Raw genomic sequence first — 23259 nt, 5'->3', positions numbered from 1 at the left:
CAACAGCTTAAAACTATGCCCTGTCTGCATCTCACACATTCAATTAAAAGACCTTCATGATGGTGTGAAGATCCTCTTCATAATGACATAAGATAATGCTCTCATAACCCATGTGACCAACATTTTTGTTACTTGCCAAAATTTTCAAACCTGCCCCTATTATTGCACATTTAAATTTAATGAGAACAAACAAGTAAAGGAACAAATTAAAAGATTTTAGGCAAACATACTAAATTTACATTGATTTCCCAAAGAAAGATTTTGCTTTTAAAAGGCAGTGAAGTTTGAATCTAGTTGTCAAATCTTTTTCTTCCCTCACTCTTTATTTGCTCACATTAATTAATTAATTAGGTTTTGTTTTTTTAACATCTGGATGCTTTTTCATTAAGTTTTCCAGCCTGGAGATTTCTTTCCCTCTTTCATTTATTACCACAATTTACCCATATCTTTCCCATGATTAGTGAGGCCAGCTTTCCTTAATTCGTTGTTTGTATGGTGATTATTCTTCATGGTAGGTGACGTAAATCTTATAGTACAGTACTATAGTCGGTAACATTTTTTTTGCTCTATTTACAAATATAGTTATCTAATTAATTTGTCACGATTGAGAAACTGAATGTAGAGAAATATGGTAAAGCGTATGAATATTTCAAGTGCCATATGAAACCCAAATCCCTGTTATTTCTCTGTACAGACTTGGTCGATGGCTGAATCGGTATGGGAATTTTCCATGCAGGCAAACATACCCTGAACTTGGAAGTAAAGGCTTAGTTTCCAGGTTACAAACACCTGGCAAAAAAGTGGGGTCTACGTCCTAAACCAAAAGTAGAGAATGTCTTATTTGTCAGTGGGGCCCATAACAAACTCCTTAAATTCCATGCAAATATGTTACTCTAGTTGGCATTTAAAGACCCCCAACAACTGCCTATAGAAATGGCAAAGATTTTCAGAGATTTTGAGACACATATGGACTTCATGAACAATAAGACCAGCAGCAAGTCTTTTGGACAGTTTCATGTTTCAGACTGACAAAAGGGAAAGAAAAGTTTTTTTAAATTGAGGGGCATTGATTTCGATGATTGCTAGGTTTAATTTTATTTTATCTATTTATTTTCTTTCTCGATCGGACAAACAAATCATTTTTCTCAGAAAATCTCGGAAACTTCTTATCTTTCTCCTTTGACATTGTTTTCCTTTTTCTTCTCTTTGCAAGATCTTATTAGCTGCTAAAACATGGGCGGACTTTCCTTAATGCTACTTCTTCATTACGCATAGGTAGCCGCTTTCAACTCTCCACATCCTTTGAGATTTCATTTCCTTACATGCCGGTTTTATTGAATCATTTTTGTTTCTTCTTTTAGATTTGTGATCTTGAAAATGGGATTTTCTGCTATTTTCATTTGCTTCGTATTTGTTATTTAAGTGTTTAGATTTATGGCCTTTTAATGCATTAGACACAGGGGAATCAAACGAGAAGGAAGGAAAACGAGAACGATGTGCAGCAACAGTGCAAGCAACAGCGTTGGTGGTCGTGCGGTTGCCAGTGCCAGTGGCGTGGGTGATCATCATGACTTTGCAAGTTCCAGTATAAGGAAGGCGAAGAAACAAAGGATCCCCAAAAGAGGGCCTGGAGTGGCTGAACTAGAAAAGATTTTGCGAGAACAAGAGCAAAAAGATGGTGCAGGACAGATAATTGGAGGGATCTCTTCATCCTTACTCCTATCACTTCCCAATACTTATCCTCCTCCTCATTCTTCTTTTGTCTCTTCCTCAAATCCTTTTCCAAGAAACGTTACTTTTCTTCCTGATCATAATCATCTCGGCAACGCTCCTGGTGCTCCATCTCTTCCTCCAGTGGCAGCCCTGTCTGGTACCATTAATGGTAACGGCTATGATAATCTTAAGGGTAGGTTACGGATAGGAGGTGGAAGTGTGGGTGGTAATGGTCGTAGTAAAGAAGTCTATATTGGCGGATCAGGCGTATATCTGCCCGAACAAACCTTATTGCCAATAACGTGGGGCTCCACTGAGACAAGGAAAGGCCAGGAAGCTCCTGAAATGGCTGCTGATTTTTCATTTCCTAGACTTGTTTCAAAGGGATCTGATCGTCACAATCCCCCTCGCATGTTGCAAAAGACCAATACCCCTTGCCATCCTTCAATGGTAAAAACAAAGCTTCGAATGTCTCTTTTCTTTTTGTATTTAATTCGTGATCATTTCTAGTACTTTGTTTTATTTTTTAAGATTGGCCCACATGCATGCAAACAGGTGAATTTTTTTCCGCGGTCAGCAGCATCGTCTCCATCAACCCCACCATCATCATCTGCAGGGGTGTATCATCATGTAGAGCCCCCTTCAAACCAAAAATCTTGTCTCAACTACACATGTATATTGCCAGAGGAAGACAAGGCATGTGCAAATTTACCGTTTTATTTTTATTTATGTTTGTCTTAACATATGGTTCTCCATAATTTCCTTGATTTTTTCAATGAATCAGAAAATCTGCTACAGGTTTCTTGCCTTTGCTTTTTCTGTTAAATACATGTAACTCACGTTTTTTGTGCTGGTTTCTTCACCCATTTCGATGTGGATTCTGTTCTTTTTGCATCTCTTTAAGGAGGCATTACAAATGTACGCAAAGAAGATAATTAAACTAACATTTCACATGCTAGATATATTATCATTAGTTCTCAAGAAAAGTAATAGTCTAATACTATTGGATACAGTTGAAACTAGAACTTGTTCGAGTGTAACTGCTCGGGAATTCGATTCCTTTCCTGAAACTCTATATTTAGGCCTCCGATCTGATGATTTTATTTTATTGATTGAAAAGGTAGAGCAACTGCGAGTATGGAGTCCTTTCTAATCTCAAATTTATTTATTTGTAATTATCAGGTGATTGGCGTCAAGCGGCCAAGGCCAAATTTCCCTGTCGACAACTGGCTGCCAGCTCCTCCTTCGTTGCCCTATCAACTTCCCCAATCCCACCCTCACATTCCCAGGCTTGGTCCTTCAATATCTTCGTCTAATGACCATGGTGTGTTCAATCTTGAAACAGCATCCAGGTTAGCCACTTGGCCTGAATTTTTAATCAATACATATTAAATAATTTTGGCTTTTATATTTATTCTTTTTTGGACTTTTGCAAACTTTATCAGAGACCCAATGCCAACTAGCCCTTTGGAGCTGAAAATGGTGAAAAGCTGTGTTAATGATCATGGGAACCCTACTGGCAATGGCAGTGCCCTGATCACATTGGGCTCTCCAACAACTCCTTTGCCATCAACTCAGAAAAGTTATCAACCAGACTTCTCCAAATTCAAGCAATACCCTTTCCAAGTAAGATGTCTAAACTTTAAGAGGAATCTGTTTTCCTTTGATTTCTTTTATTGGCTACGTTTCTGTCCCTGTTGAAAAAGTGTGTTCTGCTTGCATGATTTTCGTTGTGGTTTACTTTTCATTTGTCTTTTTCTCTTTCAGGAAAGGAAGGAAAGCTCTGATGTGTTATTCCAAACGTCATCAGAATCAGAGGGATCGGTTCACAAGAGGAGTTTCTTTACCTTCTTATTAAAACCAGATGAGCAAAGGGATGCAGCCGAAGCCACACCTAGTTTCAAAAATGGGAAATGTGCAAAAACAGGAGATTTCATTGATCTTACCTTAAAGCTCTAAATTGGTGCATGATGCGCCTCTTTAATTAAGGGATGTAGTCCCCCAAAAAAATCTTGATTAAGGGGCATATGCTATCTGCTAGAACTCGTTGTTTTATGGATATTAATCTTTGAGAATAGATATGGCTTTTAATGATTGAAAGATCCTTATGTGGTGGAGCATTTTTCTTCTGATTATATTCTTTTTCTACTAAATTCACTTACTATTTTATTTTTAAAATCAAAATTAAAAGTTAGTAATAAATGTAGCAATCAAGTGAAAATTAATTAAAACGAAACATTGACATAGATTAACGATAGATTAACAATAGATTGATGATAAATTTATCATAAACTTACACATACATTTACAATGTCTCAATTGATCACAGATAGAAGCCATGTTATGACTAGTAGATGATAGTGGATAAGTTCTCCCCCTGACGATGAATACTAGGAAGAGCCCCGACTCTGTCTATTCAGTTCCTTGACCAAGCTTTGCTGGACTAAGACCATCCCAAAACATTGGTGAGAACATAAATTAGCAGCAGGGAGATGGGGTACAGAAGATATACTAGGATACATGTCCAAATCTCCATTTTGGTGCTGAAAGTGGCAAAGAGTCCCATCGCTGTGCAAATAAGTAGAACAACCAGAACTTCCGCTGACACACCCCATGGAATATTCCGTATGTATACAAGCGACAGGAAGATGACCAAACCCATCACATTGTTCATAAATACTGCACCATAAAGCTGCAGAAGAATACCTTTAAATTATTAGTTACCAAGGCCAAACTGGAAGTGGATCGACCAATTTCAAAATTCATTCAAATTACACAAGGCATATTAGATCAGTTTGGGAGAGAAGTAAACCTCTGAAAATGTTAGAGAGGCAGCATCTTCTGTTTTCTGTCTGGCTGAACTAACCGCCCTGAATGATTGTCGGAAGCTCAAAGCCCAGGGTATGACCACATATGAGACCAAGAATGAGGGAATGTTTGCAGAAGTAGAGAATTCTTGGAGTGTTATCATGAGGGGATTTGCAAGCATAACCGTAATGGCAGTCCCCAGCGTGATCAGGAAAGCGGCCTTGGTGTAATTCCACCATGGGTTATCAGTACCCTTTCTACCTTTGCTCCGTTTCTTTGCAGGTAACAAACTTTGCTTCTCTTCATTGTTTTTCTGCATTTACATTCAAATGTTCATAACAGCATGAATTTTGTAGCATTTAAGCAAAATCCTACCCCATGGATTGATTTATACATATACCTTTTCATTAAAGTGAAAAAGTCTCCTCACTCCTTGAGCTTGATCATTTACAACATTATTTGCCTTGTTAAGCCAAATTGAGACTCCTCTAACGAATTCTGTTTCGTTTATATCAGAATCACCAGAGGAATCAAACTCTTCCATGACCTTCGTCTCAAAATCTTCTTCATCCAAGCCAACCTCTTCTATCTGTATTCCAAGTATAAAGGCTCTCAGTTCAGCTGGTGATATACGGGAATTGTTATTCTTGTCAATCTTGTGAAACAGCCTGCAGATATTTTTGAGTAAATCCCAATAACTCTGTCACCAAATTCAGCATTAAATATAGGAGCAGGAAATGTAAAAATTGAAAAAGACTTACTTTTTTATTTCAAATTCATTCGCCCTTCCATTAGCTGAAACAAGTCTATGTAACAAGTTCTTCTGTACATATCTACGCATCAAATACTCAAGTCTCCTATCCTGAATCCATGGCTTAAATACCTGTACCATCACGTTCACTTTTAATCATTTTGGACGCCAAAAAACTGAACCAACTCTGATTTGGAATTGCAAATTTATATATTTCTTTACTGCCATATGCCTTATGTTACCTGATAGGTGCAGTAACTGCCTAGCAAAGCAAGCGTAACGATGAGAGAAATAAGGACAACTACTCGTATCGCGGTAGCTGAACTTAGAAATTTCGCAAGCTGAAGAATGAGAAATGGAACCATAGACAGGAGCATAATTATTGCACTGTACCTAGTTTCAATATCAGTTCTTACACCATACCCTGCTCAGAAATGAAAAACCAGCCCATCAATTGTTGTTCAGTTGGAGATGTTCTTCTGTGCTAGTAGAAAATGTACCCAAAAAAAAAAAGTGACGAACCGGTTAAACTAAAGGGTTTCTTTTTTGTGGCATTGGATGAAATTGAAGTATCTGCATTGTCAGGATTTGATGAATTTGGTGAAGAAGTGTCTGAAAGATCATAGCTGCCAAATGCGATGACAGAACCCCAAACTAGTGTAAGCATCAGGACTGCTGATCCTGCAAGTAAGCCCATCCCCATTGTTGCCCTTGCTTCGATAGTTTCTTCACTTGCTGAGGCTCCACTAACTAAGAAATCCAAATTGCATCACATTTTTCAGGATCCATTTTTCACATTATTGGTTATTAATTTGATGAATATTTTTGTTAAAAAAGTAAAAATTTATGCATCAAAAAATATATCACACCCAAATTAAAAATTATCTGTAATGAAATAAAGATAATATTTGGGCTGTACAATTTTGAAATCTTCAAAGGAAAAAAAAAAGTTCTGGTAGGTGATGATCTAGTATTTTAATGTCTCACATTTGCTTTAAAATATTTACAGATCATACTTGACAAGGACAAAGAAAATTTTATAAGTAAACTTAGATTAATTCGATTATATACATAAACATTGATTGCTCATCAGATTCGTCTTATTCTCTTTTCTTTTTTTAATCTATATATTGTAATGATCGTGCCTTGAGAGGAGAAAATAGTTTATACTACTAATCTTGTCAGCTCCTGGATATGTCATTTTCCAAGGACTTTGTCATGTTGCTTTTGCTATGAGGCTAGTCAAATGGTTGAAAGTAGAACAATGCACCTCCATTAATGTGTATCACGACATTAATAACAATAGAGGCACTGTTTATAGAGGTTGACTTTTATGGTAAAATACTAGCCAGGTTAAATGGTAAGTATGTGATTAAACAAAACTTTCAAGATTAATCAAACTACCAAGTTAACTTGGCATCAGAAACTGGACTAAAAAGCTATGAACAGCGCATTTAGATGCAAATTCACAAGGAAAAAATAGTATGCACCCATGGAAAACAGAATATTTTGTTTGAAATGTGAGAAAGCTTACCTAGAACCAACATAATTTGTGGGATCATGCCGAGTATGTGGAACAAACTGGCACCAAAAATACCAGTTCCAAACATTTGAAAGAAAAGGTTGGAGCCGCTCGAAATGAACTCCTCTGAGAGGGATAGCAAATACTCGTAAACCACCAACAGGAACAGCTGCCCCCACAGCGTTGTTGTGCAAGGTAGGAAGCCATAGATAGGCTCGCAGGTCACCGTCGTCGTCGTCGGAAGGTCAAGTTCAAGAACAGAAGATTTGCCTGTTTGATCCATCCCATCTGATAAAAGACTGGATTCCTCTTTGATGGAACGACTACCACTTCCATAATTGATGGTTAAGATCAGTACAAGAATGGCAACTGTGAATTTTAGCATTGTCATGAAGCAGCAGCCTACGGGAAAGAAAACGAAATTTCCTCCCCTGGTTTTCTGAAAATCAGGTGAAACTAAGGTGATCGGTCTCTTCCTTATCAGGAGCTTTCCTCCCCTGGTTCTTGAAAATCAAGTCAAATTAAGGTGGTGGGTGGCTGGCTGGCTGGCTTATCACAAGAGCTTGCCTTGACTCTAAACGTACAGCAATTTAAACGTGCCACCAATTCATTGTTATACATACAGAATGTACCGCATGATAGACGGAAAATGAACGATTAAATCACCCGGTGAAGAAGATGACAACGAACAATTTGATCATCTGCAACTTGACACATAATAATATCATGGTTTACATTATTTTATTTGAAGCTACCTTGGCGTGTATATATATATATATATATACAGGCATGTGGTTGCCCGGTGAATTGATTGGAGGCATTGAAAGCGGAACTCTCTGCTCGAGGCAATTTTCTTCTAGGACAAGGCATCCAAGACTTTGTAATTTAGGCGAGAAAATTCAGAACACGGAACCTCAACTTAGCAAGAAGACCTCGTTAAGAGATTTTCATCCTCCAAGGCTTCCACATTGTTGACTACTTCCAAAGATTAGAAAATGTTATCCAACAAATAGAAGGAACGAAAGATAAAGTAAATGAATGTAACACAACCACAGTAGGCTACTGCAAGTCAAATATCAAGATATATACTCTCTCAAATTGCAGATAGAATATCTACGTCCGTTTAAGATTTACAGTCAAACCCTCAGTGCGATCAAATGGATGAGCTGCCAATCAAAAGAAATACATTAAGGTGAAAAAGAAATCACTTGAAGAGGAAGACTAATCAAGAAGAAGTCCCTTCATTAATCTATAATAAATAAACAAAACATTAAACAAGTAATCATCATCCATATCCTGTGACAATCTTCTAGGGAAAAAAAAGGGTTACTATCACATTGATTGACTACCTGCCTTGTTCCACCAGTTTTAAAGGCAGTCAGTGGATAATGGGATTGAGCTGCTGCTGCTGCTGCTGATAAAAATGCGGTGCAGCTTCAGTTAACCAAGAAGAATCTATGGAGATGACATTGCGCATGTATTGCCGGTCAGTGGAGACAAGAGAATGGTATATAACCCACCTTGGATTGACTCTGCATGTTACAAAATTCAGGGTAGAGAATGAGACAAGTTGTAACATAAATATTTGCAGCAAAATTAAGTATGCTCTAACAAAATTCAGTCCCTAAAGCCAAAAAAAAAAGAAAAAAGGCTACAAAACCATAATCTAGCCATCTGACTCAACAAGGATAATATAGTTAATTTTGCACATTTTTGGAATCCAAATTACCCAAGATTCATGTTTTCTAATAAAATGCTATTTAAATTTATACTAACTGCTACTCATGTTTTCTTGTTGCCAAATCAATTTCCTTGACTAATTAAGTTGTTTTTAGGTAATGAGGGCTCTGGTTCTTAAAAGATGATAGGACAGTCTATGAGGGCTCTGGTTTTTAAAAGATGATAGGGCAGTCTATCTGACGGATTAAGGCCTAGCAAGTAGCCCTTAGGGTTGATTGTGGATTGCTGAACATGAATTTTTTTTATACAACCAACTATTTCACAACCAAAGAAAGCACAAAATTGAATTAGCAGCAAGTATATTGCAGGATCTGATATTGCATCATGCAGACAAGAAAATTCTTTCCATCATCTTTAACTAAAATTGAACTTGCATGTCTGTGACTAATCACAGCACCAAGGAGCTTCTAAAATAATCACATACAAAAATATAAGCACTTCTATACCAAATCAAGTCTCAATACCAACCTGAACAACACAGACGATGGATGAATATAAACTTCTTGGGAACCTCTAATAGTCTTGTACATCCCACTATGACTGAAAGCCTTATGACAAGATAGGCAACAAAACTTAATTAGGATATCAACAGCTTACCAAGGAAGAATTTTTTTAGTTTCTAATAATACAACGATATTTATTTAAAGACAAGTAACCATTTGCCTAGGGATTAAAATTACCTCCAAACGACATGCATTAGCAAAAAACCCAGCAGTGACTGCCTTTCTCACTGACTGCAACAAGTACATTAGAGAGCATCATTCATCTTTTTCAAAAAAATATGATAAAAGATTATTTGAGACATGAAATGCCAAGAGGAATGAGGTGGGCTTGATTTAAATTATACACATGACAATGGCACTAGAAAGTGCCACTATATACACATAAAATTTCCACTCCTAAGTTCTCAAAATTTGTCACTGCAAGAAATCAAAAAACATAGCTATCTATATAATCGAATCAGTATTGTTAAAATCCTATGATGGGAACTCCAAAAAGGCTCCCGAAGCTCTAGTTGTAAGCTCAAGAAACAGAAAATTAAGATTTTCAGAAGAAAGGAAAAGATGATCTAAGGAACTGATGATATGAATAAATCCATCATATGATGTATTCAAATGAAGTCTTATTATCAGTTCAATTACCTCCCATTCGAACTTTTGACTATTTCAATTTGTTGTTATACACAAAAAGTCGCAAGCCAAACCAATCAGTGAATAAGCAATAAAACAAGACTCAGGGGAGCAGAAACACCATTTACATTTACAAGCTTTACATAAATTTTTTATTTAAGACTAATAATATCAACCTTCTCCCAATGGAAACGGTGGCAGCAAGAACAGACCTTCCCTTTCCCTGTTTCTTTTCTAAGATTAAATCAGTAAGTCACTTTATTTACCTGCATATCTCTTTCACAAGATTTCAAGACAATGCCCAACCTCAGTGCTATTCTTTTGAGTTGTTCTCTGATTTCCATTACTTTTTTCTGCAAAATAATTAAAACCATTAACTTTTTTTGTGTAAATTAATTAATAAAATTTTAACATAAATAATTCACTTATGGGATGTGGCAAAGTAACTATCTTAAAGAAGTAAAATCTACAGATACAGGATTTTTGTACAAAAGACAAGCTCTATCAGAGTGACATGGACTGTAACTTAAATTCTCAAAAATGTTTAAAAACAAATACACACCATGGCATGATAGTTTATGAAGTTCCTATGACACCACTGTGAAGATTTGCCTGACTGGAGAAATCCTTTGTAAATATTCAGGAAAGTAACATGGTCACCCTGCAAAAGACAAAGATGAGAGACAGGTGCAGCACACTAATAACTGAGCTATTACAATAGATCAAATCATACTTGTAATCTAGAAAGAAAATCCAGTAAAACTAGTTAAGGTAGTTCATACTTTAGATCCATTTCCTAGTATAAAAACTAAAATTAGATGAGATAAGCATGAAACTTGAAATGCAGCCCAAATCAAAGCGAAACGATCCCAACAAAGGTTGAAGCAGCTTGGAGTAAGCTATAAGAAGTAGTAATATATTGAAGAATAGAGAACAAAGTAAATCAGGTTTGAAAACATAAAATCATATGAAGCTGAAGATCAAAGATATAATACCTCAGCAGCAGCAAATCTCAATTTGGCTTCATCCAGTTCCTTTTGCACACCCCTACCAGAAAACCAGATAGACTGCAAAGACATTCTAAATATCAACTAAAATTCAGCAGGAACGTTTCCTTCATGTTGGGACATTAATTTTAAGCTTTTAAAGAAAAAATTCAATAACTTTATTATTTCATCCTTTTATTTTCAAAAGCTGAGGGAAAGGAAAAGTAAAAGAGAAGAGGGAAGGAGGAATGCTCAATCAGGAATATTGATAACTTGGTCTTTACAACAATGGTATCTGAGAAAACAAAAACATTTGAATAATGTGTAATAGAGAGCAGGGGTAGTTTACCTGGATGGAGAGAACAGCAGCAATAGTAATGATTTCCTCTGAACACCCAAGCTCATTTGAAGCTAAAATCATTTTTGAGATCATTGGTTCCTACAAAACATATCATAGTGAAGCATGCACCTAAGAAAAACAACATTAAAAAACAAAAACTGACTAAAGAAAAATAAGTAAAAACTTAAAATATATAATTAGCCATGGCCCCATTTCTATTAGCTGTGTATCTCTCCTAACAGTAACAAGGAAGACATCAATAAAATAAACCATTACAAAAGAATGAACCTAAAATCTTAAGTGAAATAGGACATGCTTACTTACCAGTGGAATTTCTGCAACTTGAAACCCAACTGGTGAAGTAAGTTTGGCATCATCATCAAGGACTCCAAGTGAATAAAGTACTTCAAGTGCTCGGATCATTGATTCAGGAGATGGAGATGCTGGCCAATCAAAGCCCAAAATATTATCGATGCCTAAGGCTTTTAACTGCAAGATCAGAATACAGAGATTAGCATCTAGAACACTATAAAAGATTAAATCAGAGCATAATTCTACAACACGATTAAATACTATAAAAGATTAAATCAGAGTCAATTGTCAATATATGAAATGAAGGAAGCACCAAAGTTAAAGTTACATATGCGGTTTAGTGCCAAACAATAAGGAGACATTTCATTGACAATTTGATGTAGTACCAAATGAAATCCAGAGAAATCATGCAACAAATCTGAATACCTGAATCACACAGGAAACAAGATTTGACCTCTGAATCTCTGGGATTCCTTGAGCAGACATTTCATTGACAAAATACTCTTCTGTATAAAGTCTGGTGGCCAATCAAAAGAATTCAGTCATAGACAATATGATTTCATCTAAACAAAGAATTGTAACTTCATGAGATAATTAGACACCTGTAACACTTCCCAGGTCGAAGTCTACCGGCCCTTCCAGCCCTTTGTCTAGCAGATGCCTTGGATATTGGTGCCACTACAAGATTTTCTATATCTGAGATCTGAAGCAACAAGAATAATATGATTAACAATTAAAACAGAAGGCTGGAAAGGCAATCCATTTAAAGATATAACGCTTCCATTAAACCTCTAGAAAAGGTAGAACAAATAGTCATATGAATCAGAAAAGAACTAAAATAAACCGGCCACTATTGTGATAAACTGAATAACATAATGCAGAACTGAGAGTACTTGCATGCTTCAATATACCCAATCTGGAAAAGCTTAAAATTTCACAATTTTCCTTTAGCACAAGATGATCCAAGACAATCCACCACAAAGTGATTAACACCACTGTTAACCGATTTTTCAAGGAAAAAGAAAACTAAAGATAATGTTATGTATTATTTTTCAGATTCACTGCAAATAATGCCAGGAATGATCATTTGGATTGTAGTTCAGTAGATCTTGTGGTAATATATTTTAGGAATGAATAACTTTAGGCAAGATTTCACCACTATCAAACAGAGTTCACATAGATAATCCTATAATCTACACCTGTTTCACCATAACAAGAAGGGTGGAAACAAAGATACCGGATTGTAAAATCGTTGTTTTGAGAACCCGCTGTCAACAACATAGACAATTCCCTGCACCAACCATGAAAACAAGGGTAGACATGAATGCAACAATTGTTTACTATAAACTAGAAAACTGAAGTTAAATAAATAGCTCCAGAGTGCACATATCTTACCTCTAAAGTCAATGATGTCTCTGCAATATTTGTTGATATCACTACTTTTCTCTTACCTTTAGGAGTTGGAGAAAACACCAAATCCTGAAAAGAAAGAAAGAGAAGTTTGTAAACCCAGAAAGGTAATTAAGTAAATTCTACAGAAGTCGCTTTATTACACAGGCAGTTATCTCTAACCTGTTCTGCACGTGAAAGTCCCGAGTATAGAGGCAGAATAATCAACCCTGAAAACGAAGGATATAATTCAGCAATTAACCACAAAATCCAACAGAATGTTTATTTTGCATTAAGCTAAAGAAATCATCCTCCCATTGATTACACTCAAGGTTGGCACTGAACATATAAGTGGTGTGGAATGCTAGGTCTTTTCTATTAGAGTTTTGTTTGACCCATTTGAATAATAGAATGTAATTTAAACATGCATCCATCGAAAAAAGTGACACTAACTAATAACAGCTCACAGATCCACCATAGTGCCAGGCATCAAGCTATCCACCATAGTGCCAGGCATCAAGCTATCCACCATACTTGCACCATAACACATATACATGTAGTCATTCTCATGTATGCACAGGCATAAAAACTCCAATACAATCTGCATATAGAGATATACTAATACAAAATTATTGCAACTTCTTTTGATGGATATAAGTTAATGATGACAAGTCCAAAGATATGCCATCCTACTAAACCTGAAGAATTTTTCCCATTGCTTCGAGCTTCTTCAGTAAGCATCTTAACAGCAACATCAATATCATCTTGACCAGTAAGAAATACTAAAATATCACCTGCTGGTTCCTAAGCAAAAGATAAAATATAGATAAGAAAAATTAGTGGAATTTAATCTTTCATGAAAAAACTTATACAATACCAGTCTATACTAGTATTTGGGAGGGAAAATTATAATAAATGAGTTGAAGAAAGCCTTCGCAGGAAAGAACATAAAGTTATTGAGACATCTATAGTTCTTGCACTATAAAGTTTATTGGTAGTTTTTAGGGCAATTGCAGAACACTAAAAGAGTGAAAGGCTAGACATTAGATCTTTAAAGAACTCCTTTCAGACAAATGGTACTTAAACAATTTATGAAAAAGAAAAGAATATTTATCATATCTAAATGTTTTTGTTTTTGCAGCATTTATAAACATTTCCATACAATTATTTAGCATCAAAGAAATGCTTCAAGAAACTATCAAAAGCTTATCATTGAAGTGTCACAGTTTATATGCATACATATAAAACCAAAAATTTGAATTTATTACAATCTTCAAAATACCTGGTCATGGATCAATAGCACTGTTGAAACAGCTGCCTGAACATAGTCTTGGACAGGGTCCTCCACATAATGAATTTGCACATTAAACCCTCTACCCTGAATATTAAGCGCAAAACAAAACCTAATTTCATTAATCCAAAGTGAATGGGAAAAAAGGAGCATCACTTAAAGAATAACTTCCATCAGAAAAACAAACAAGTTGCCTTCACAAACAAAAGTTTTGTGCGTGCATGTGTTTGAAAAGTGGCAGAAGGGAGTGGTACTGCATTGAGAATACCTCAACAGATAGGATCGCAGGCTCCAACCTTGGTCTAAGCTCCTCACCTTCCGATACTTGACGTCTTTTGCTAGTTTACATCAAATGCAAGATGTTACGGTCAAACCCAGAAACTTGCAGATCATTATCAACTAACGGGAAATCCAAACCAACAAATAAATACTAATAAAAAAAACCATTAAATAGCTTGAAATTAGAAATATTCTAAACTCTCAACAATGAGAAAGGTACTTCAGTAAAATGCTTAGAAAGAAACCTGGACTGGAAGAAATCAGACATTGCTTTTGCTTCGATCGTAGCAGAAGATATAAGCAGGCGCAGCTGAGGTCGACGCTTTTGGATCTGAATTTTCAATGTTTAGCAAAGATTTGAGAAAGAACAAGACCTATATGGAAAAAAAGAAGTTGCAAATTTCCTAGTCTTTCCAACCACCACCAACACACGAGTCACCAAGTATAAATAGGATTACCTTTTTCAGAAGACCAAGTAAAATGTCTGTTGAAATAGATCTTTCGTGAGCCTCATCCACCATAATGACACTGCCAAAGTCATATATACTTTTATTCTATTTTATCTTACTAAAAAAAAAAAGAGCCTCATCCACCATGATGACGCCGTGATGGACTTACAGGCACACCTGAATGCCATTAAATTTCTAGTTTGCCAATTTGATTATCTGACTTTGCATTAATAATGATCAAATGCACATAATTTTATTTTTCACAACAATGAAAACTAACCAACAAGTAACAATAACATAGCTAATAAGGTTATCATAAAATATATCAATATAGAAGTAGCCTGATACGGAGAATGAACAAAGGAATGAAGCTAAAGAGAGATAGAAAGTATAATTCATAAAAGAGAAGCACTAGCTGCACTATATCGAAAATTCTCCAATCTTAACCAATACCTGTACTTGGTCAAAAGGGGATCATCCATCATTTCTCTAAGTAAGACTCCATCTGTGAGAAATTTTATCCTAGTAGCATCCTGCACTGTCAAAAGGAAACAATTCTCAACATCCAGGAGACCAAAATACAGAGAAAAAACACAATTTAATATGATAACAACTCTGAGATCAAAGATTGAGTAGATAACTCACTGGATTAGAGATATCTTCAAATCGAATTGTGTAGCCAACTTCTTCTCCAACTTTGACGCCCATCTCCTCAGCTACCCTTGAAGCAACTGCCTGTGCATCAGATACAATGGCAATTATTCAGCAAAAAAATAACACATTTCCATGCACCAAAAGATTGAAAATATTAAAATGCTAACAATCCTGACATATATGCATCCAAACTGTAGAGTAAAATGTAAAAGGATGTAGGAACATTCAAAGCTACCTGGACAGCTAGTCGTCTTGGTTGTGTGCAAGCTATAACACGCCCACCATCAGCCCAACCTGCTTCTTTAAGATACTGCAATTCAAGCATACAAATCAAGATTCTCAGCAACCAAAAGAAAGCAAAATAAACTACAAAGTTCATAAAGAGAAATGTGAGTGTGCAGTTAAAGCATTTTCTTTTAAATTCTCTCCATTTCAATTCAAGAACCAAACAAAACAATAGAATATAAGCAAAGAGAAATAATACCTGCGGGATTTGAGTCGTTTTGCCACTACCCGTTTCACCAACAACAATGGAAGTAGCGTGAGACTCCACCAAATAAAGAATAGAAGTTCTATACTTGTAAACTGGCAGCCTTTGTCTTTGCCTCTCAATGCTCGCGTACCCATATCTGTAAAATAAGGAAAAAACAAATTCTTTTGAGGAAGAGAAAAGACAAGAAAAGCAAAACGAAAGAACAAAAATTGAAGGAAAAGAGGGATACAGAGAGAGATACCCAGAAGAAGAGGAAGAGAAAGAAGAAGACAAGAAAAGCACGCCGCCTTCCTCGTCGTCGAGGAGGCGGGGCTTCTCGGTTCCCGGTTTCCAGAACTGCGCCATCGTTTTAAGCTCTGTTTTCTTGCTTCTAGGAAAGTTGAATCAGCGTTCTTGCTTGTCCTTTTCGTTTTGTTATTAATCGGCTATCAAGGGGCTTTGGGTTTGGTCTCTTACTCTCGTAGGCTCTGACCTATGGGCTTGGTCTTATGATAAGTGGATTCATCGGCTCTGTTCTCTTTTGGGCTGATGGAGTATATCTTGATGTTGGGCCAAAGCTATTGGCCCAAAGTTTTTAAGATTTTTTCGGCCATTTTAGTCTTCTAATTTTTTTATTTTATTAATTTATTTAATGGGAGTAAGAGAATCCATTAATTTGAATAATATTCTTTAAAATGGTTAGAAGATAAGCAAATTAATTGTAATAAAATGGATTGACAGAAAGGGGAGAGGAATCTGTAAAAACTTGTACATTTCAATTCTCAATACCAATCCCCACAACAATGGGAAGAAACTAGAAACCAAAGTTTTAAACGTCAAACCCATTGAATTTATAATTTTATCATTGATTTTTTTTTTCCCTGCTACTTTTCCTTCTGGGCAAACAAGAGAAAGAGAAGAATCGATTGCAGTCATTAATTCCTTTCCACATTCTGTAGACAGAAGTAACCCTTCCCTAGGCCTCTTCCCGCAAACCAACTATAAGTCTAACACCATCGTCCAAGCTGTTAGGCTCTGGCTCAGCCGTATCCTTTGATTCTTCCACAGCGGAGATCCACGTTGTAGGCTTATTGCCCCTATGGTTTTTTGCTAAAAGGCCCTGCTTTGAATGGCGGCTACGCCGCTGACTTTTGTTAGTCAGACAGAAAAATAATACAGAACAAGATTCCTGGCAATTACACCATTTCTTTACATTATCTATTATAAACATAAATATGTTTCCTGTAACAATTTCTTGCAAAGATAACGGAGATGAGAGAACTGCATAGCAAGGTCGAAAAAAGTATGCAAACCGTTAGAACCCAACTGCCTTTCCCTCTCATTTCAGTTAACAAAGTCTCCACGCCTTGCCTTCTCTTCCCTCTACTCATCGTCAGTTTCCTTCTCGTCCCCTTCCATGGAGCACAAGCTGCCAACATTGAAAGCGTTACAGAAATCAGAATTGGTGCAATCATTGACGCTAATTCGCGCATTGGAAAAGAAGAGAAAACAGCCTTGGAAATTGCTGTTGCAAACTTCAACACCAGTAAATCAAGAAACCACAAGTTATCTCTTTACTTCCACGACCCCGGAAGAGAACCCTTTAAAGCAGATTTGGCCGGTTTGTTATAATTTTTTTATTGCCTTTTCTTCCTTTTGTTTTATAGTGTTGGAGGCTTAGAGTCTGAGCTAATTATTACTGTATTTCTATTGCAGCTGAAGAACTGATTAAGAAAAAAAAGGTTAAAGTAATTGTTGGCATGGACTCATGGGAGAAGGCAGCTTTGGTTGCCGATGTTGGAACTCGGGCTCAAGTTCCCGTTCTTTCGTTTGTAGCGCCGGCGATAACACCACCATTGGCAGCAACTCGTTGGCCTTTCTTGATAAGAATGGCTAGCAATGGTCTTGAACAAATGAGATGCATTTCAGCTCTTGTTCAGGCCTACAACTGGCGAAGAGTCGTAACCATCTATGAAGATGATACGTATGGCGGTGATTCTGGAACCCTAGCCCTTTTATCAGAAAAGCTACGGACAGTTGGTTCCCAGATTGAGCATAACTTGGTTCTACCACCATTTTCATCATTATCTGATCCAAAAAGGTTCATTCAAGAAAAGCTACGGAAGTTAAGAACAGAAATACAATCTCGGGTTTTCATTCTTCTCAAGTTGTCATCACCTATGACGATTCATTTGTTCAGAGAAGCTAAGGAAATGGAACTTGGAGGGAGGAACACAGCTTGGATACTTTCAGATACCATTACCAGCTACCTGGACTCATTCAACCATTCTGTTATTTTCTCTATGGAAGGTGCTTTAGGAATTAAAGCCAACTATTCTGAAGAAAGTACGTCTTATTTAAAATTTTATTCTCAATTTAGGGAAGTTTTCCTATCTAAATATCCGGAGGAAAATGAATTTAAGCCCGGAATTCATGCTCTTAGAGCTTATGATAGCATTAAAGCCATTGAATTAGCCATAAAAAGAACGAGTAGCAACCACAGCAGTCAAAAATTGTTGTTACGAAATATCTTATCCAGCAATTTCAATGGTTTAAGTGGTAAAATACGCTTTAAAGCAGGGAACCCGAACCAAACTCAAAGCTTAAGGATTGTAAATGTGGTTGGAAAGAAATACAAGGAGATTGACTATTGGTTGCCGAAATCTGGATTCTCAAAGACTCCCAGTGGAGGAGAAAATAGTGGCGCCAATGATGGTGAGACTGTAAAAGCTTTGGCTGGGATAGTGATTTGGCCAGGGGACTCACTTGAAGATCCAAAAGGATGGGCAATGCCTACAGCTGAAAAACCGATGAAAATTGGAGTTCCCAGAAGAACCTCATTTGAAGAGTTTGTGGAGTTTCAGGGTGAGACACCTACCGGTTTCTGTATTGATCTTTTCGAAATGGTGCTGAGGAGTCTGGATTATAATCTATCGTATGAATTTGTCCCCCACCGTGACTCCTATGACGATCTCATTTTTGCTGTTTCAAACAAGGTAATGACTCTGTCTTAGCCTTTTGATGAATGGTCTTCACAGTTCAACAAATATTTCTCTTTAATCAATAATGGTTTGTTATATATCTGTATGATTTGGGCATAAAATTTGTGAATAGAGCTACCTGAGTTTCACTAACAAGACCATCTATATTTTCATTTCTGATCCAAATTTTGTAGTGGATAACATTTGTTTTTCATCGAGCGAAGCTGGGTAGCTGTTGAAATAAGTTCCCTCTATATATAATTGATTTTGTAGGTTTTAGAGCAGGGACTTCATTAAAACACATTGCAGTAGCGAGTCAGAATTTCTCATGGCCGAAGGTAGCGGGAAACACTCAAACTAGGAAGAAATAACGTATAGAGTTCCTCCACTTTTGGTTTCTCACATACTTGAAACTTCTCTCTCCTTCATGTTTTCTCTGCCAACCATTCTCCTACAGTTTTTGACTTGATCCACTCGAAAGAAGTCCTTGGTAGGGCAATGATAGACTGATTGTATCAGTAAAAAGCAAGATCATTCATATAAGATTCCCATTTCTTTGTTTAATTCTTTCTTTCGCTCAATTATTTGTTTCTGATAAAGATTACTTTGGTGGTCCTGCATGTCTAAATCAATGGAAGACTTATGATGCTGCTGTTGGTGATATAACAATACTAGCTGAAAGGATGGAGCACGTGGAGTTTACTCAGCCTTTTGTTGAATCAGGGTTGTCAATGATAGCTCCAACTCACTCTGATTCAGAATTGATGTTCATGAAGCCTTTCACGTTGGAAATGTGGGTGGCGACCGGTGCCTTGTTCATCTACACAATGTTCATAGTTTGGTTCTTGGAGCATAGGTCAAATCCTGAATTTAGAGGGGGACTGAAGAATGAGATCGGCACTGCACTTTGGTTCACTTTTTCTTCTCTCTTCTTTGCTCACAGTAAGTATCAGTCAAAAAATGAACGATCTAAATACCATTTTTTATTCTAATACCCTTTAAGGTCAGTGGTACTCCTTGATTGGGATCATCTGGCTGAAGTTTTTTAGGCGGTTTTGTTCAAAATATCCTCCTGATATATTAGGTGACCTGAAATATATGCCCATGGTTAATGCAGGGGAAAGAATATACAGCAACTTGACTAAGGTGGTGGTCTTAGTGTGGCTATTTCTTGTATTTATCTTGACCTCAAGCTACACTGCTAGTCTGTCTTCACTGCTCACTGTCAAAGAGCTGGAATCAAATCTAGATATCCAATCAGTAAGAGAGAGAGGCTTAAATGTTGGTTGCGATAATGATTCCTTTGTCAATACTTACCTGAAGACTGTGCTTAGTTTCAAAGAAGAACAAATACATATATTTAACAGTAGCGAATCCAGTTATGTAGACGAATTCAGAAAGAACCAGATAGATGCAGCCTTTATTGAAGTACCATATGAAAAGGTTTTCCTAAATAAGTACTGCAAGGGATACGCATCGATTTCACCAACCTATAGATTTGGAGGTTTTGGCTTTGTAAGTACTAGTTACAGCTTGAATGGCCTGAAATATCAGTACTTTTATCTTTAATGATTGACAGTCATTTCTACTCTAAAATGAAAGCTGAAAACAACTTCTTGCATTGTTTGCAGGCGTTCCAAAAAGGCTCTCCCATAGCTGCTGATTTTTCTAGAGCCATTCTGAAGCTATCAGAGAAAGGAAATTTAACATCATTGGAAAAATACTGGTTTCCTCCCTCTGCTGAGTGTAATGCAGCAAACACTAAAATTGAAAGTTTGAGCCTCCACAGCTTTTGGGGTATCTATGCTATATCTGGTGCCACTTCAACTCTTTGCTTTCTACTGTTCTTACTTAAGCTGCTAAAGAATTTCCGGCATCAACAAGAAGCATTCAGAGGTAATGTTTCTCCAGGAAGAAATGGTACTTGGAACAGGACGGTTGGACTTGCAAAGTACTTCTACAAAGGCGAAGTTAATCTTCCAAGAAGTTTCAGAAGCGCTTCAACTTCTAATCAAGCACAGGCATTAGATCAACCGCACTCATTGAAGTGGAATATGTGAGCCATTCTGACAATCAGGAGGATCTTCCAGCCTCCTCGCTAGCTGATAAGATTGAAATGCTAGGAAGCTGTCACTGAAAAAGATTAGGAAGAGGGAGAAACTTATGCTGATCAAGATCGACTGCTTTTATTTTCATCATAGCTGCTGCATAACATCTAGCTATTGTTTTATTTAATTGACAAATATTGGGCACTTGTAAATTGTAATGTTACATATACAGTAGGGCTATCTTGTAAATAATTTCAAGATCAATGACTTATCCAAAACCATTCATAAATCATGAATGGCGTAAGCATATTGGCCCCCCTAACCTTTACCAGATTTGGCAAAGCCTATATCATGGTTAAATGCCCCATCATTGTCTATATTGCAAATTCACCATTTCAAATTGGCATTGCAGCTCTAATACCAAAGAAAGACAGAGGGTTTGGGTGCTGTAAAAGATGATTTGTTAGTTGTATGCTGCATCCCATGACCCTGATCCTTTCCATTCTATGAGGAAGTTAAATAGAGAATTAGTGTGCAAATTCAAGTTAGAAGTTAGAAGCTAGAAGCTTCAGCTGCATCCGAGAATGTGCAACCTTAACAATTCAGACTGGCATGTAAGGAAAATAGCTAAGAGCATATAATAACTTATATAAATGCTGCAATAGTCTAAAGCCTAGAAGTCATAAGACAGATGAATTCTTTTTGGGGGCACAAAGGAAAGATAATTTGGTAATGTTTTTTCAACTATTCTTGTAACTTTTTTCGTTGGCAATGGTGTCTGTACAGGGTCTTCTGGGAAGGTCTGAGCTTTTTGTGACCTTCATGGGCATGTTTTTGTGTCTAAGGGTCCTTTCATACCCTCTGTTTTAATGAAAGTTTATGCTTTTCAAAAAAATATATATAGAATAAAGAGCCAAGCTCAAACCACATTTGGTCAGCTTCAGTAATATTGTATATTCAAGAATCAGGAAAACTTAAGTTTCAACCTTATTGTGGTTGACTTTTCCTGCAAGACAAATCCATGGCAGGAAACTATGCGGAATCATGCCATTCATTTTCCAGCAATCCTTCTGTAATTTACAAAGTCTAAGCATCTATATGTTCAGTTATAATTCAGATATAAAAAACAAAAGGCAAGTTCATTTTTAATATTTTGAAACACTATTCAGTTTCATATCCGAATGGCTAAGACATTGTGCGATGATTTTCCTTTCTCTTGCAGTTCCATAATTTTAAAATGTTGGGATCTGTACCAGGCATTCGTTGTATTTGCCTTCATCATCTCTTTTGGAGTTGAAGTTGCCAAATATTATCAAGTTAAGAAGATCGGTACTGTTTTTGATGTTACTTCTCCATTTGTGAAGGAAGAGAAAACAGCCATGGAAATTGCAGTTCAAAGTTGCAATATTTCTCTCTTTATGAACCCTGGAAGAGACCTCCTGATAGCTGCTAGTACAGGTTATATCTTGACTATAACTTTCCCGCTAATATTGCTTCTATTTTGATAAGTGCAGCCTGATCATGACAATTTATAGTGACAAGGATTTGTTAACTTCGTTTCAGCTGAAAAGCCAGATAAAGAGATGAATACATGGGAAAAAGGGGCTTCAGTTGCTGCAATTGGAAATCACGTTGACACTCTGGTTCTTTTGTGTGCAGCACCTTCTACACCACCAACACTATCATCCCTCGATCAGCCTTTCTTGGCAAAATTGACAATCAATGATTTTGAACAGATGAAATGCTTTGCAGCTATTGTTCATGTCTACAGCTGGAACAGGGTTATCCCAATTTTTGAAGAAGAGGAATACCTTGTATTCATCTTGAAGTCAAGCTACACTGCTAAAGAGAGTTCAATACTCATCTTGCAGCCACTGGAACCAAATATCACAGATATTGAAAGGCTCAGAAAGGCCAATTCAAAAATTGGATTTGATGGTGATTCATTTGTAAGGGCTTATCTTGAGGGGGTGCTTCGGTCTGGAAAACAGCATATCGAGAATGTCAGCAGCAAATACAAATATGAAGGAGAATTTAGGAGCATCAACAGAGCAGCTGCCTTTCTTGAACTTCAAGATGGGAAAGTTTTCCTCAGTCAATACCGCAAACAGTTTATTGCTACCACACCTATCTACAGCTTCAGAGGGCTTAGCTTTGTGAGTATATAACTAGAACTTCATTTTATCAAAGGAAAATTTCCATGGAAAGAATCTCTAAAGGCTTGAAAGTCTAATAAAAAAGCTGATGTATTCATATTTCCCTAGAATAATGTCCCGCATAGATGATGTGAATTTGGACTCTTCATTTTGCTGCAATATAAAGAGATCAAAATGATACAAAGAAAAGGAACAATCAACAATGTACCTTATTACACCTACTAATTAGCGTATAAAC

General features: G+C 36.7%; 4 protein-coding genes across 7 annotated transcripts; 2 read left to right on the top strand and 2 right to left on the bottom strand.

Moving 5' to 3' along the window:
• Positions 1-1494: 1494 nt before the first annotated feature.
• Positions 1495-3815, top strand: LOC110424768 (uncharacterized). The gene is made up of 5 exons (XM_021439444.2): positions 1495-2163; positions 2245-2409; positions 2896-3065; positions 3159-3339; positions 3481-3815. Exons 1-5 carry the CDS (start codon positions 1495-1497, stop codon positions 3670-3672), a joined length of 1377 nt encoding a protein of 458 aa, XP_021295119.2. The 3' UTR covers positions 3673-3815.
• A 113-nt stretch (positions 3816-3928) lies between these two features.
• Positions 3929-7849, bottom strand: LOC110423819 (sodium/calcium exchanger NCL1-like). The gene is made up of 7 exons (XM_021438213.2): positions 6807-7849; positions 5795-6022; positions 5515-5696; positions 5283-5404; positions 4922-5189; positions 4526-4834; positions 3929-4405 (listed from the first exon to the last, which is right to left on the bottom strand). Exons 1-7 carry the CDS (start codon positions 7183-7185, stop codon positions 4157-4159), a joined length of 1737 nt encoding a protein of 578 aa, XP_021293888.1. The 5' UTR covers positions 7186-7849; the 3' UTR covers positions 3929-4156.
• An 11-nt stretch (positions 7850-7860) lies between these two features.
• On the bottom strand, positions 7861-16242 carry LOC110423818 (RNA helicase family protein). 4 transcript variants are annotated; one of them, XM_021438210.2, is made up of 24 exons: positions 16099-16242; positions 15849-15993; positions 15600-15674; positions 15356-15445; positions 15164-15243; positions 14720-14789; positions 14507-14592; positions 14251-14320; positions 13974-14069; positions 13390-13495; positions 12875-12921; positions 12698-12781; positions 12540-12593; positions 11905-12005; positions 11729-11819; positions 11315-11479; positions 11000-11089; positions 10660-10731; positions 10227-10325; positions 9931-10017; positions 9215-9268; positions 9003-9082; positions 8144-8326; positions 7861-7960 (listed from the first exon to the last, which is right to left on the bottom strand). In XM_021438210.2, exons 1-23 carry the CDS (start codon positions 16200-16202, stop codon positions 8173-8175), a joined length of 2100 nt encoding a protein of 699 aa, XP_021293885.1. In that variant the 5' UTR covers positions 16203-16242; the 3' UTR covers positions 7861-7960; positions 8144-8172. The 4 variants fall into 4 exon arrangements, with proteins under 4 accessions (XP_021293885.1, XP_021293886.1, XP_021293882.1 ...); XM_021438211.2 differs by having other exon boundaries at positions 8148-8326; XM_021438207.1 differs by lacking the exon at positions 7861-7960 and having other exon boundaries at positions 8017-8326.
• A 633-nt stretch (positions 16243-16875) lies between these two features.
• LOC110424144 (glutamate receptor 2.7-like) lies at positions 16876-21172 on the top strand. Its single transcript, XM_021438654.2, is given in 6 exon segments — positions 16876-17457; positions 17553-18832; positions 19456-19759; positions 19935-20332; positions 20449-20866; positions 20869-21172. Coding segments are annotated over 6 exon segments (2835 nt in total). The 5' UTR covers positions 16876-17108; the 3' UTR covers positions 20955-21172.
• Positions 21173-23259: the final 2087 nt, after the last annotated feature.

The sequence above is a fragment of the Theobroma umbraticum genome, unplaced genomic scaffold (assembly GCF_002168275.2).
Source record: "Theobroma umbraticum cultivar Fairchild unplaced genomic scaffold, ASM216827v3 scaffold_204.0, whole genome shotgun sequence".
Taxonomy (NCBI): domain Eukaryota; kingdom Viridiplantae; phylum Streptophyta; class Magnoliopsida; order Malvales; family Malvaceae; genus Theobroma; species Theobroma umbraticum.
This window is presented reverse-complemented; position numbering and strand designations above follow the sequence as displayed.